Source organism: Rhodnius prolixus, unplaced genomic scaffold, assembly GCF_049639745.1.
Source record: "Rhodnius prolixus isolate KJV_2025 unplaced genomic scaffold, Rpr scaffold_3, whole genome shotgun sequence".
NCBI classification, from domain to species: domain Eukaryota; kingdom Metazoa; phylum Arthropoda; class Insecta; order Hemiptera; family Reduviidae; genus Rhodnius; species Rhodnius prolixus.
Window position 1 is genome coordinate 47,933,328 of NW_027411603.1, and position 15,746 is coordinate 47,949,073.

General features: G+C 33.6%; 1 protein-coding gene across 1 annotated transcript; it reads right to left on the reverse strand.

Annotated features, from left to right (window-relative positions):
• Positions 1–1,086: 1,086 nt before the first annotated feature.
• LOC141453234 (uncharacterized) lies at positions 1,087–5,440 on the reverse strand. The gene is made up of 6 exons (XM_074126195.1): positions 5,115–5,440; positions 4,566–4,907; positions 3,487–3,828; positions 3,211–3,361; positions 2,351–2,408; positions 1,087–1,420 (listed from the first exon to the last, which is right to left on the reverse strand). Exons 2-6 carry the CDS (start codon positions 4,882–4,884, stop codon positions 1,292–1,294), a joined length of 999 nt encoding a protein of 332 aa, XP_073982296.1. The 5' UTR covers positions 4,885–4,907; positions 5,115–5,440; the 3' UTR covers positions 1,087–1,291.
• Positions 5,441–15,746: the final 10,306 nt, after the last annotated feature.

A 15,746-nucleotide genomic window follows, 5' to 3' on the forward strand; every position in this document is an offset into this window, starting at 1 on the left:
TTTAATGGTTAATAAAAGTTTACATCAAAGTATGTTTGCTAGTCGCCTCTGTCTGAAAAATAGGCATTACTTTACTTTACTTTTTTTTGTATTATTAATGGAATAACATTGACTAAAAGTTAGGTAGTTTAGAACACGATTTAGAATTTTAGAAAAAGAAAGTTCATCATTTCATCAAGGCGTTATTAAAGACATTAAGCACACGGTTCTTTGCAAAACATCATCCGCCTCTTATTTTAATAAATGTAGATTTCCTTAATGCTTGTGTTGTCATTTCTCTTTTTCAAATTTTCTGATCTATCAGTATTTGGTACATAAAGTCATTGATGGATGGTAAGTGTTTTTTTTTAAACTTAGTTCCGCCGTTGCTAGAAGCTTGGTTATGTTATGTTGGAGCCAATCGAATCCGAAGATAGCCCTGTCGAGTGAGCGGCCATAAGTAAGGCTTGCCCAAAATAATGAAAGAATTCCCTCCATTGCTGCACACATGCCATTGAAGCTCACTTCTACTGGGCGGATCTAGCATGCCGCCCACTTCACAACATGTCGGTCTTTACAACTAAACTGTAACTTGCCTTCATTGACTATAGGGAGCACTGGAAAGTTAAATTCTCTGCAATGACTTATAAGATCTATCGTTGCTTTATATTTTTCGATGCCAATTCATCAGACATCCTTTGAATATTGCCTAATTATAGGTACATGTGTTTGTCTATAGCCGCATGCTACTTACATATCTTCCTTACTATTAAGTACAATCATCGCACTTCCTCTTAATTTTATCATATCACTTATAATGATGCACTTTCATTTTATAATATTATTAGTTAAATAGAACATTTACTATCAGGACATTAGTAAAATTATCAAGGATAATATGTCAGTATGGTAATATTCTTTATCACTTCTTCAATTTATGAGAAGGCAAGGCGACAAAAAATATCTTTAATCTGTAATTTTCTTCTTCACCTAGAAAGAAGAATCTCAATAATGCTTTTTTAGGCGGGCTCCATATTCAAAAATATGTTAAAATGAAAAACTTGATTTTTAAAAATAATATTTTATTGTAAATAATGTATTCAATTTTACACTAACAGTTCTTCTACAAATTACTAAAAAGTTTAAAGCTACAAATTAAACAAATTATCATTAATATAGTTTCATCTTTTTTAATACAAATATCTTCCTTATAATTAAATAAAATCATCCGCGCCTCCTCTTACTTTTAACACATTACCTATTAAATGCATTTGTAAAATAAATAAAATGAAATGAACATTAGTAAAAATCATCAAGGACAATCTGTCAGAGTTGTAATATTCCTTATCAGTTCTTCAGTATTTATGAAATAAGAATTCATATCTTCCTGCAACAAGCCGCTCTCTTCTTCAATTTGAATTGTGTCACGCCATGATTTGAACTAAAAAGACAAAGTGAAAAATATAAAAATGTTTAATCTGTACATTTATTCTTCTTCTCCTGGAAAGAATTTAATAATGCTTTTTTTAGGCAGGCTTTAACATTCAAACTGACGATTAGAGTCGTGGAAGGAGTCTATAGCTAACATACTTCGATATACTCCTCTTAAATCAACAACACATTGACATGGAACAGCAAGACATGGAATCTAACTCAGGCGGTTGTAGGCAAAGCCCGCAAAGCTTAGATGTATTTTGGTATTGGGCGTGATTCCGTGTCTAGGCCTAGGAGTTTAATGATTAAAAAGAGAAATGAATAGTACTCTACGTTAGCTATACGCTTTTGCCCTATTTAGAATGGATATAAATATCGCCTGAAAAAATAGGTAATACTTTACATGTCAGCTTTACGGTCTTCAAGCATTAGTATTGCTAATTCACACAGTGTCCAAACAGTGGTTCGAAACATGAACTCTTTCAAAAACAGATGCAATCTTTCAATATTGGAAAAATAAAAACTTTGGGTTGTATTTGGGTTTTTAGGAGTTTGTCAGGATTGAAGGCGATTCATGCTGGAGTCGTACTAATTTTTTAATGCTCCAGACATCATAAAAACATTTACAATAAGTGTACTCAGTTGAACAGGCTATAGAGCACCAATGTGCGATATAGAAATTGAAAAGAAAGTACAAGAGGTCGCCCAAGGATATACTGAATCGATGAAATTGAAGATACCAGGACTTCACTGGAGAACCATGTTTTTCGTACTTAATCGTATTCAAAATTACTTCTGGTAAAAGCTAAAAATCTAGGCTTAATATATCTTTTTCTTTCACTTTAAACTTTATTGGCAGTAAATTTAAGATTGTAATATTTGATGAGAAAGAAAGTCATATTTGTTTCACCCAATGGAAATATCAATTTTTACTCACCATAACTTGATTTTTTCTAACAGGCCAAGTTTTACCTCCATTGTAGTAATTTTTTAACCTGCCAACATAAATAATAATTAACTATTTTTGTAAAAAGTTGTAATTTTTTTAAATTTTTAAACAAGTAAGTGTAAGAATAAGTATAAACGTATAATAAGTGTAAGTATGAATGTGTGTACGTAGTGCTGAGCCGTGAGCACGCTAAACCTAAGGGCATGAATTTTGACTTACAATCGGGAATCTAACTATTCGAACAGTATGGCACAGATACTTATTAAAATATCTCGTTTACTACGTGATTGTTAAGATGGTTAAGTTTCGGCTACAAATAGAGGACTGAATTAACATATAGTAACGTTCAACGTTGGAAATATATTTAACATAAATACGATTAATATTTATGATTAATAAAATCAATTAATGACCAGATGGGAGAAGAGTTCACATCGAATTACAGGATGCTTTCTTAAAGTAAATGAAGGCCTACCAGTTGTTTAGTTTACATATAGAATACAGACATCAGTTATCGGCAGTAATGTTGCTTCTACCTTAAGAAGATGATCGTCGTATGTAGGCAATGGCATGCACTCAATCTGTTTTTCTGCGCCTTTAATTACCGTTCTTTGGATGGAGACTGTTCATTGCCATTACTATACTCTTGAATTTATTTGAGAAACTGCTAACGTAATGAAAGAAAGTCTACCAAGTTAGGCGACTAGTCTCTCCTAGCTAAAAAACGTTAGCGCTAAGTCCTATATTAACTATTTCACACTTTTATCGATTTTTAAATTTTGTAATTTCCTTAAAAAGTATTGAGCGTGTAATATGTAAATATTACTACAAATTACTATGATACTAACAAATTTTTCTTTTCTTCAATCGATATCTTCATTTCCAGCACTTCCGTAACAGTCTCTTTCAAGACTTCATTGTACGTAATACGTTCGTACAGATTAAGTAATTGCTCTAATACGTAAACATTCTCAGTCTTTAACAATACAGCGTCACTCACTATTAGAAAGAACAAGAACATTAAACCAGAGAATTTGAATTTTTAAATTAATAAATAATTTTATTTTAAAAAGAAGCAGATGAAATATATATATGTAGTTATACATAAATATAAACGTATTTACCATCTGATAACGCTTTTCTTAGTTGAGGAAGTAGATATGTTCCATCAGGATCCGGATCTGAACTGAGGGGAGTTTTAACAATCCATTCCAGTCTTTCTATCTTCAACAATATCTGATCATCAGTTTCTTGTGGAAGTAATGCAACTTCCCGTCTGCATTGCAACGTTTTGATCTGCTTTATGAACTTATCACGAGCACCTTTAGTTACTGGAGATGCCCCAATTGAACTGACCATGTCATCAAAATTTGCGTTTGTCATGGATAATAATTGTCCATAGGTTAAATTTGATATTAACGGCCAGTATTTGTGCAATCGAATACTTTTAAGCCATGTTAGGGTCGCTGAAAATACATAAATAAATGTGATTAGATCTACAGTCTTTGGGTGTAATATAAACTAATATTATTAAGGCGCCACAGTAGCCAAGCGGTTAGAGGCGAGACCTAATATGTATTGTGGTACTGCGTTCGATTCCTGGTCTTAGGCCTTGGATTTTATTTAATGGTTAATAAAAGAAATTTACAGTAAAGTATGGTTGCTAGTCGCCTCCGTCCACGACACCTAATTGGTAGTTGGGCGTTAAGCCCCGCCTGAAAAAATTGGCGATTACTTTACTTTTTTTTTTAAACTAATATTAGATTAGGTAGTATTTCAAAGCTGACTAAATGTCATCTAGATGTGGGCAGCCACTCCTTTCATTGGTTTCCAACTGAGAGTTATGAAAACGTCTCTTTACAATGGATAGAACTTGAAAAGCTCTACAAACCATCTAGAAATAAGAGGGGAACTTTAAAAAAAACCGTGAAGTGCTAAAGTTAAAATTGTTCAAAAACGAACTGAAGAGATTCTTTAAGAAGGAACAATATGTCAATAGTCCGGCTTTCTTATAGCAGACGGTAGGCTCTGCATTTCAAAGAAGTGCAGTGGGTTAATGTCAGGAAGGGGAATAAACTAACTTCTTATTGCTCTTCTGCTCTCGTTTTTTTGACTCTTTGAGTCCTGGAGAGATCACGTTATGGCGCACTTATCGAACGATAGTTTCTTTTTTACAAAAAAAAAAAAAATTGAAAAAACTTACTTTGCATTCCATTCTTCGGTGGCTGAGCAATCACACCTTGTCCACTCATGGGCAATTGTTTACGTTTATTGTAGCTCAAGTTCGTCAAACATTTGTTCCATCTTAACTCTATGTATACCTTGAAATTACGCATGAATGGTTTCAAAGCCGGCTGAGTAAAACATTGTCTGATGATTTCATTTCCGTCTTCCTTCCATCCGCTTTCTAAGCACCATTCCAGGAGTACCATAGCGACTAAAATGAGTACAGAAGCCGTTTCATTTGTGTGCACATCCAGTAAATATTGCTTTAAACGTTTCACGGCTTCGTCTCGATCCATGTCCAAGATGGACAGTATGAAAGCTGTGAAGGCAAAAAAAAAGTTTAATGAAATCGTTAAGTAAAATCAGCTGTGCACACTCACACGACTTTCTCTAATTATAATTATCAAAGTTCTAACTTATTAATATTCTTTAAAACACCGCATTATTTTAATATAATTAGTTTCATGGAATATATAAATATACATAAAAAAAGCTTCAATCAATCAATTTTTTTTTTAATGAGTACCGTGAGCAACGAGCAGAGTCGCGCAGGAGCTGCAGAGTTCATGTTATAAACAAGACTAGAATGAACATTGCATCACTTGTATCAACAACTTCGGGAGCATCTAGCCTTCGTTACTCTATCTTTGCTTTGCTCCCCACTATGCGCGGTCCCAAAAGTTAACTCGTGTTTGTTTTCGCCGCTTTACTCCACGCTATCATCGCCGCTTTGCTTGCCGCTCCACCATGTTTCCACCTTAAGGCACTTAAATAAAATATTAAGTTCGAACATTTTATAATATCAGCAAATACTTGGAAAATGTTCCTTTATATCTGTATTTTTCCGGCAAACAGGTAAGATAACTAATGAATCGCATCAGTAAAGATTTTAACTCCCGGTTAGGATAGATTTTAGCGAAATGTTCAAAGCGATAGTTGGACCAAAATCGAATATCACGTTTGGGTTTCTGTAATATTTTGTATTTGAGCATTTGTTTTTTTTCCAGAGTGGGCCGTGTTGTTTCTTGGTGAAAAATCATTTTTTGCACACATCGGATTATAAAACTTTTATATTCAGGAAATACATTACATAGAATATCTGCACGTTTGCAATACTAATATGTAAATTTTGAAGCAATACATTGAAAATCAACTGTAATATACTTTACCAGGACTATTGGTCGACGGCAGCAGTTTACTTTTAGCAGATCTTCTCACTTTATCTGAGCTCCTGAAACAAAGAATAAAATACCAAATTTATAAAGGCAAGATCAAAATCAAAGCAATGTCATCATATTATTTAACTTGGTTCGGAAAAAAAAAACTTCAAAAAATCTTTAAGATCTTCAATATTACATAGGTTTACTTTATATAACAAAATGAAAAGAGAATCTAAATGTGATTTAACTCCCTCTAAAATTACTCTAAAATGACTTTTCCTGCTTAAAAGATTTTAAATAAAAGTGATTCGCCCATATATTTGTTTGCACAAATCTTTAAAGGAAGTTGGCATTGTTTTCGCGAAAATCTCTTAACTAATGAAATTAATTATTTAGTAATCATTGCTCTTAAAATTATAACATTTTTCTGGAAAATGTAAAAATGAGTGACACCTCAGATGTAATTATGGTAGGCAAGATAATTCGTTGGTGTCATTAACGACAAATCTCCTCCATAAAGTCTAGTGTGAAAATTCACTTAACCTTCGAGGTTCTAATCCAGTGATGGGCAAACCTTTTGAGCTCGGTGGGTGAAAATTTTGAAAAATCCTAACTTAACTCAAGTGCCATGTCACATATAGATATATTAATAATGTTTTTTTATATTTGCAACCGTAGTAAAAAAAAAAAATTATATTACATATTTAAATGTCATTTAACATAGAAAAATCAACCAAAAAATATTTATAAAATGAACAAAAATTTTATATTTAATTTTGGGAGTACGGGCTTGCGTGATTTTCGTCCATAAAATTAAATAAAACAACATTCGGATTAAGATTAACTGTTGAACATATATCTGCCTTAAGGAAGATTGTCTGTTTTCAGTCTTTGAATCTAGATAATGCAAAACTAAAACGAGGAAAGCGCTGGCAAGTTTTGGGAAAAAAAAAATTTTAGTTTATAAATGCATTAAATAAAAGCAATTATGTAGTATTTTAATTACCCTATCCATATTCCTAAATCCTCACTTTACAAAATAAATTTAAAGAAATTCTTCACGAATGCAATACTTCTTCTAATGGGTTACAGAAGACAGAGAGGGAGAAATAGTAATATAAACGTACCTCATATTCAAACACTCTTGATTTGATGTCAGTTCCATTTGAAGCAATTAACACCGAACTGTAAGGTAAACTGCTAATTTCTAACGTTTTGCAGGATAGGAAGTCCTATCATCTTTTTTTCATCCCCTCTCCGCCAGCCAAAGTGGGAGGTTTTTCGCGATTCTATTAGCGCTTACCTTTACAGGGGTGGGAAAAAAGATCACAAAAAAGGAAGAAATATTACCAAATTCTGGCGCATCGCTGCCTCTAAAAACGCTGTTTGCAGATAGTTATCTTCAATTACTCCCAATTTACCAATTTATAAGTTGCATTTATTAGTAAACTTTTTATTAAAAGTGGTTAAATTGACTAAGATGTCTCAAAATATTCTTTAATAAACTATTAGAAATTTTACGAACCTATACGCTTTCCAACTACAATTAAGACAAACGTCTCACGTGGAACCCACACACAAGAACATAAGAGACAAGCAACGATAAAACTGCAAAGAAACTGCTTTACAGACTACTTAGAAGACCCTCCAAATTGCCCATAGAACTCAAACGCTTAATACACAGTACTGTCCTCAAACCTAAGTGGACTTACGGACTAGAGCTGTGGGGTTCAGCTAAACCTACAAACATACGGACTGTACAAACATTTCAGTCAAAACTCCTCCGACAGATAGCTGGACGCTCCTTTCTACGTGACTCACCTCACTCTTCACAGCGACCTCAACATCCCATTCGCCAAGGCGAGATATCAAAGGTTCCATACTGTACTCTCAGCTTGCTCTAATCCTCTAGTACTGTCTCTCGTCTCCTCTGACATCCCTGACAATGCTCCTCGCCTACTGAATCGCCAGTGACCCTGTAACTTCCTTGCAGTCTGAAGATCATAAACATCATTCATACCCTGTAGAGGGTGCTATAGGTGGGTAGTTTCTCTCCTCCTGCCTTTCATGCATTTATTTATCTTACATATTCCTATTTACTTATTGTATTTATTTATACAGATTGTAAATTACTAAATAAATAATAATATTAATAATAAAACTACAATTGGGTCAAAGGGATGTCAACACTAAAACTATTGGGTCAACTGTACAGTTCTGATTATAAAATAGAAAATCACCACAACTTTAAAAGAATTTTTGAAGAATATTCAAAAAATATCATCTTCAATAGCCTACAAGCTTCCGATATTTACAAAGAAATTTTAAAAATCAGATTTTAATCGAATTTGAAATAATAGCAATTCTCGTGATATTTTTCAAAAATTTTATTATTGATAATGTAAGAAATTTATGGTAAAGTATATTTGCTGTCCGCCTTCGTCCACCATACCTGATTAGATAATCCCAGTTAAAATTAGCATTACTTTACTTAAAAGAATGTGTTTCTTCTAGTATGTCACGAAAAGCTGTGTGGAAATGAAATCGTTCACAAAATTTTTATTTCTGGATAATGTTGCTGATCTTTTCCGTCGTTGCACACTTTATTCATTTTATTTCTGAACGATCATATATTTCCTTATTTTTCTAAACGATCTTAGCTTCCCGTAAAATTCTGGCCAACCGCGTCAGAGAAAAAGTTTCAAATTTTAATTAATGTATAGGGAAAAAAATGGCGTGCTATAACGATAAAATCAGCGATTTCCGTCAGCCCCCAACAATTTAGCCACAAATTTAATTCTTGTTCAAGATTACAACAGCATAACACTTCAAAGAAAAGCCGACAACTTTGTCCCTCTTATAGAATGAAAGTCTAGAATAGAAACAGAAGTTTTATTTCTTATGAATGGTTGTAGAAGAATAGTAATAGTAATAGTGACAATGGTCATTATTAGCAGGTAAATTGTCGGTGTTTTGACAAAACTTTAAAGAGTTGAACATAAGATGGCGTTGTGAATAGAAGCCGCACAATAGATAAAGGTTCTACTGCGCAATTCTTTCTTAAACACCCTTCCCTAATTTACTTTCGGCCCTTTATTCTTTGTATGTGGAAGCTAACGAAAGCTTATAATGGCGAGGAAGCTTGTGTGAATGGTGATTAAAAATAAGATAATAAATATTCCAAAAAGTCCTGTGAATATTTTATTAATAATAATATCAATAATTATGAGGCCATATTCCAGAAAAGGAAAGCGTTAACATTTTATAATTTTTTTTTTTTTATGCGTTGATTGTAACTAAATAAACGATAAAAAAAAATGTTCATTTGTTATTTACTTGGCAATACAAAGTTAATTTCATTTATTAATGTGTATTATATTCTTTTGGCATAATTTATTTATAATTATTAAAACTGTCCGGTAGGTAATATTGTTAATATTACTTCCATTTGGGATAATGAATCAGTCACCAAAGCAAAAAAAATAAATTCTCTACAATTGTTTTTTTGAGAGTAATTTTTGCATTAATTTTAATTGTAAGATATTAGGTATTCATTTTTGTTAGTGAAATAAAAATTGTTTTGTCTTCGTCCGCTTGGAACTTAACATTTCCACTAGAGTTGTTCAGAAAATAATAAAAATTTCTTTTTTACATGGCCGACATTACGATTTTTCTATCAATTAAGATAATTAATTTTAGAATATTGTTCCGAGGGACTGGAAAAAGGAGAGGAAATCATTGGAAGATATAGCATGATTAGGAGGGCAGTAAACTGATGCTATTGTCAATTGGAAAGAGTTTATTGGGAGAGATATGACTGTTGATTGAAGAGAATTGGTAGGATTAGTTGGGATCAGATTGTGTTGAAGACAGTTTTTTATTAGAACTGCAGTGCCCCCATGGGCAGTATCATCAGGGTGATCAGTTCTGTGGATAGTGTAGTCGGTTATGTTGAAATAAGATCTGCTAGTAAAATGAGTCTCTGTGATGAGTGCGATGTCTATTCTTCTGTAGTGGAGGAATGCGTCCAGTTCGAGTCGTTGGGAGCTCAGCCTATTGGCGTTCCATAGGAGGATTGAGAGAGAATTGATGTTTGTGGGATTAAGGAGCAAGCCTGGGCAGGAGACTCGTTATTAGGGTGGTAAGGAGGTTAATAAGAGGATTGATTGTGCTCTTTAAGTCACTTAAGAAGGAAGTGATTACAAAGTAATATCAGAAGTAGGATTTGGTTGAGGAAGAGGTAGTTGCGGCTGAAGCGCAGGTACACTTCTAAGCATTTGAGCATACGATATTTGAGCATTGGTTGTTGTTGTCCTATTAACTTCTTTCAGTGCAGGAAAAGCGTTGAGAGATGGTGGCCCTGGATAATCTCTTCTCACAGGCGAAGGGTGCTCGTAGACGGGCATCGGCCTCCTCATTCTCTGGAGCTCCTGATGAACAGAGCATCCCTTATAGCTGGCAGAGTGATTGTTTCCACATAGAACGCATTTACGAGGGACCGTAATTGGTTTTGGGCATTCCTTGCTGAAGTGGGGTTCTGCGCACTTAGCACAGTAAGGTGGATGCCGGCAGTTAATTTGTTTCTAATCATACCTTGCACCGAGATTTCCTTGTTCCCTATGTTTCCGGGAGCTGTTAGATCCCGTTACATTAAATTCCATACTTCAATTACCTCGCATCACAATCCTCTAGTAGCTCAACTTACCACTCTACCAGGAAATCCTCCCAGGCGGTTGAAGCGCAGGTGGCCACGCGATCTTCTAAATGAAGTAAGAGCCAATGTACAATAGTGAACTGTACCACTTTGGGAGTTTCACCAATGGGTGAATTCTCCCCTCATGTATTCATGTATCTATTCCATTATCATGTTGTATCAGCTTCACTTGATGCAGAATTATACTGCAGTTGTGAAAATAAATAAATTAAAAAAAAAAGAAAAGAATATTGTTCGACTTTGGATGAAGGTATTTAATGAAACGTAATGTTAAATATAATTTCTTTAACTTAAGATTGTTTATTCTATATCTTAGCTGGAATATATTCAGAATAATTCTTATAATTAGTTGAAATGTATTCATGCCTTTATCCTTAAAGATTATTGAATAAACAAAATGTTGGCTCAGAACAGAAAAAACAATTAAAATGTTAAAAGAAATTTGCTTCTGAACGCTATAATCAAATAGTTAGTTAAACCGTAAATACACAGATACGTTGCAGGAAAGCCTATTCTAACGCCTTTAACCACAATTGTCAAAAAATAATTTTCCATCGTATGAAATTAAAATGAGAAAACTCATTGCAGTGACACATATGTACGACTTTCTTTTTATACCATTTTCTCCAAGGAAAATTATTCAAGTAAAAGTTAGCAATCAAAGCATGAGGAATGTACGAAATATAATTAGAGAGAAACCGTTTTCGATAAAAGTTTCCAAAACTGAAAATTGAGTCTACTCAGTTAAGAGATTGCAATTGCTGTTGCCCGACATTGATTATTAAAATCTGATGTGTCTTCTATCTCCTGTTCGCATCTAATTTCAATCTAATTTGATATTTTCCAAGATTTTCCGTTTTTAAGCTTTTCTCATAGAGACACTATCACAGACAAACACAGAGAGAAATGCAGACCATTTGTAAAACCTCGTTTATAACTTAGAGGATTTCCAAATGTGAATTTCTTGTGAAATCTTAAAATAGAAATTTTATAAGCTTGCAAGGCGCTCTCATAAATGGAGGCAAAGAAAACGATAATGGCTGAACAGCACACTAAGGTAGCACCGATGAGTGGTGGTGGAAAAAAGTAATCATGAAAGAGAACTTGCGCTGTAGAGCTGAATCTGAGAGAACGCCTTATTCTCACCTCCTCCATGCCGACAAATTCTTTGATGTTCTCTCCACAATTCCGCCATCTTACCTTCCACTATAACTTTCTGGTTGGTTTCCTTTGTATCATTCTTCCATTATAATTACTCAACTGTTTGGTTCACACCAAAAAAAAACCAACATTAGTTTCCATTCTATGCTTTTGTTTCTTCTACAAAACCGATGAAGTACGGCATAAAGTGTTTTTTTGAAAAGCTTAGAATGTTATGTATGGTTCAACCTTATCCAAATCTCCTCTTTCCGGGGTTAATGTTCCTTTATGATCAAATAAGGGGTAAAAATTTATAGTTTGAGTGAAAGTAGTTTAAACCCAGCAAACTAAAAATAAAAAATGACAATTGTTAATAAGTACATATATGCCTTGAAGATGAACAAAACCCTGGATAGAAAGCATAAAATTAAACAAATTATAAAATTAAGAATGAAATTACCAAAAATAAATTAAAAATTTCGGCTTCAGTGAATTCCTCATTTCTCTATTCATCTCGCAATGGTAATTCTAAATTTGGGAGAGGTGGAATGTATACACAAAGAAGTTCAGAAGATGAACGTCTGAAAATTTTGTTTCTAGTTTTGAACAATACAAAGAGAAAGATTGCGAAAAAATGAAGAAAGAAATGTGAATCTTTCCAGTCAATCTGGGCGAGAATTCCTTACTTTTCCATTAATTTTGCAATCGTAACTTCTAATTAAAGGCTACCCAGTATGCACAATCTACCTTGGTTTTTAATACACTTAAGCAAAAAATCAAGTACGTTTGTTCAAAACTAGGCCAGAATTACTAATCTTTTCAGTCAAACTAAAGCAGAATTTCTTATTTCTCTATAAATCTCGCATTGGTAATAACAAATTTGGGCGACCCTGTCTGCACAATCTTCTTTTGGCTTAGCTATTAATACGCAAAATCCAAAATATTAGAATTTCCTATCGAACTAGACAGGAATTCATAATTTTTCCATTAATTTTGCAAACGTAACTTCTAATTAAAGGCTACCCAGCATGTACAATCCACCTTTGACTCAGTTTTTACTATATTAAAACAAAAATCAAGTACGTTTGTTCAAAACTAGACAAGAATTACTAATTTCCCCTATTATTTTTGTAATGGTGATACCAAATTAAGGGGTGAATTAGATTCTACAAACTGGGTACTCCGAATTTGAAGTTACGATTGCAAAATAAAAGGAAAAATAAAGAAGTCTTATCTAGTTTTTCGAGAAAGATATAGATTTTGGTTTCAGTGAATTATTAAATAAGCCAGAGGTAAAACGTATACGTAGGACTACATGAATTTTCAGTTACGATTACCAAATTAATGGAAAAATCCGGGAATCTCATCTGGTTTCAATAGAAAGATTGAGATTTCTGCGAGATGTGAAATATGTACACAGGGTAGCCAAGAATTTGAAGTTACGTAAACAAAATTAATGAAAAATAAGGAATTGTCTCCTAGTTTTACAGAAAAGATTGTGATTTCTGCCTCTGTGTATTAATAAATAAGCCAGACGTGGATTGTACACATAGGGTTGTCCTACTTTGAAGTTACCTGCGCAAAATGAATGGAAAAATACGGAATTCTCTTCTAGTTTCACTCCAAAGATTGTGATTTCTGCATCTGTGTATTAATAAATAAGCCAGACGTGGAATGTACATACAGGGTTGCCCTAATTTGAAGATACCTATGCAAAATGAATGGAAAAATACGGAATTCTCTTCTAGTTTCACTCCAAAGATTGTGATTTCTGCCTCTGTGTATTAATAAATAAGCCAGACGTGGAATGTACATACAGGGTTGCCCTAATTTGAAGATACCTATGCAAAATGAATGGAAAAATACGGAATTCTCTTCTAGTTTCACAGCAAAGATTGTGATTTCTGCCTCTGTGTATTAATATATAAGCCAGACGTGGATTGTACACACAGGGTTGTCCTAATTTGAACTTACTTCTGCAAAATTGATGGAAAAATAAGGAATTCTCTTCAAGTTTCACAGCAAAGATTGTGATTTCTGCTTCTGTGTATTAATAAATAAGCCAGACGAGGAATGTTCACACAGGGTTGTCCTAATTTGAAGTTACTTCTGCAAAATTGATGGAAAAATAAGGAATTCTCTTCTAGTTTCACTCCAAAGATTGTGATTTCTGCCTCTGTGTATTAATAAATAAGCCAGACGTGGAATGTATATACAGGGTTGCCCTAATTTGAAGATACCTATGCAAAATGAATGGAAAAATACGGAATTCTCTTCTAGTTTCACAGCAAAGATTGTGATTTCTGCCTCTGTGTATTAATAAATAAGCCAGGCATGGATTGTACACACAGGGTTGTCCTAATTTGAAGTTACTTCTGCAAAATTAATGGAAAAATAAGGAATTCTCTTCTAGTTTCACTCCAAAGATTGTGATTTCTGCCTCTGTGTATTAATAAATAAGCCAGACGTGGAATGTACATACAGGGTTGCCCTAATTTGAAGATACCTATGCAAAATGAATGGAAAAATACGGAATTCTCTTCTAGTTTCACAGCAAAGATTGTGATTTCTGCCTCTGTGTATTAATAAATAAGCCAGACGAGGAATGTACATACAGGGTTGCCCTAATTTGAAGATACCTATGCAAAATGAATGGAAAAATACGGAATTCTCTTCTAGTTTCACAGCAAAGATTGTGATTTCTGCCTCTGTGTATTAATATATAAGCCAGACGTGGATTGTACACACAGGGTTGTCCTAATTTGAACTTACTTCTGCAAAATTGATGGAAAAATAAGGAATTCTCTTCAAGTTTCACAGCAAAGATTGTGATTTCTGCTTCTGTGTATTAATAAATAAGCCAGACGAGGAATGTTCACACAGGGTTGTCCTAATTTGAAGTTACTTCTGCAAAATTGATGGAAAAATAAGGAATTCTCTTCTAGTTTCACTCCAAAGATTGTGATTTCTGCCTCTGTGTATTAATAAATAAGCCAGACGTGGAATGTACATACAGGGTTGCCCTAATTTGAAGATACCTATGCAAAATGAATGGAAAAATACGGAATTCTCTTCTAGTTTCACTCCAAAGATTGTGATTTCTGCCTCTGTGTATTAATAAATAAGCCAGACGTGGAATGTACATACAGGGTTGCCCTAATTTGAAGATACCTATGCAAAATGAATGGAAAAATACGGAATTCTCTTCTAGTTTCACAGCAAAGATTGTGATTTCTGCCTCTGTGTATTAATAAATAAGCCAGACGAGGAATGTACACACATGGTTTTCCTAATTTGAACTTACTTCTGCAAAATTGATGGAAAAATAAGGAATTCTCTTCAAGTTTTGCTGGAATGATTGTGATTTCTGCCTCTGTGTATTAATATATAAGCCAGACGTGGATTGTACACACAGGGTTGTCCTTATATGAAGTTACGATTGCAAAAATTGATGGAAAAATAAGAAATTCTCTTCTAGTTTCACAGCAAAGATTGTACAATACAGCTACCCAGTATGTACAATCCACCTTTGACCTAGTTTTTAATCAACTAAAGCAAAATTCAAGTACGTTTGTTCAAAACTAGACAAGAATTACTAATTTCCCTAATTATTTTGTAATGGCAATACCAAATTCGGGGGTGAAAAGTTTTGTACAAATAGGGTACTCCGAATTAGAAGTTACAAAAAATAATCAAAATAAGAAATTCTAGTCTATTTTGAATAGAAAGATTGAGATTTCTGCTTCAGTGAATTATTAAATAAGCCAGAGGTGGAATGTATACACTGGATCGCCCGAATTTTGAGTTACGATTACAAAATTAATGGAAAAATCCGGGATTCTCATCTGGTTTGAATAGAAAGATTAAAATTTCTGCTTCAGTGAATTATTAAATAAGCCAGAGGTAGAATGTATACACAGGGTAGACCATATTTTGAATTTACGTCTGAAACATGAATGGAAAAATAAGAAATTTTCTTCTAGTCTTCAACAATAGAAAGAGAATGATTGCGAAAGAATGTAGAAGGAAATCACAATATTTCCAGTCAATCTAGACGAAAACTCCTTATTTTTCCATTAATTTTGCAATCGTAACTTCAAATTAGGACAACCCTGTGTGTACAATCCATGCCTGGCTTATTTAT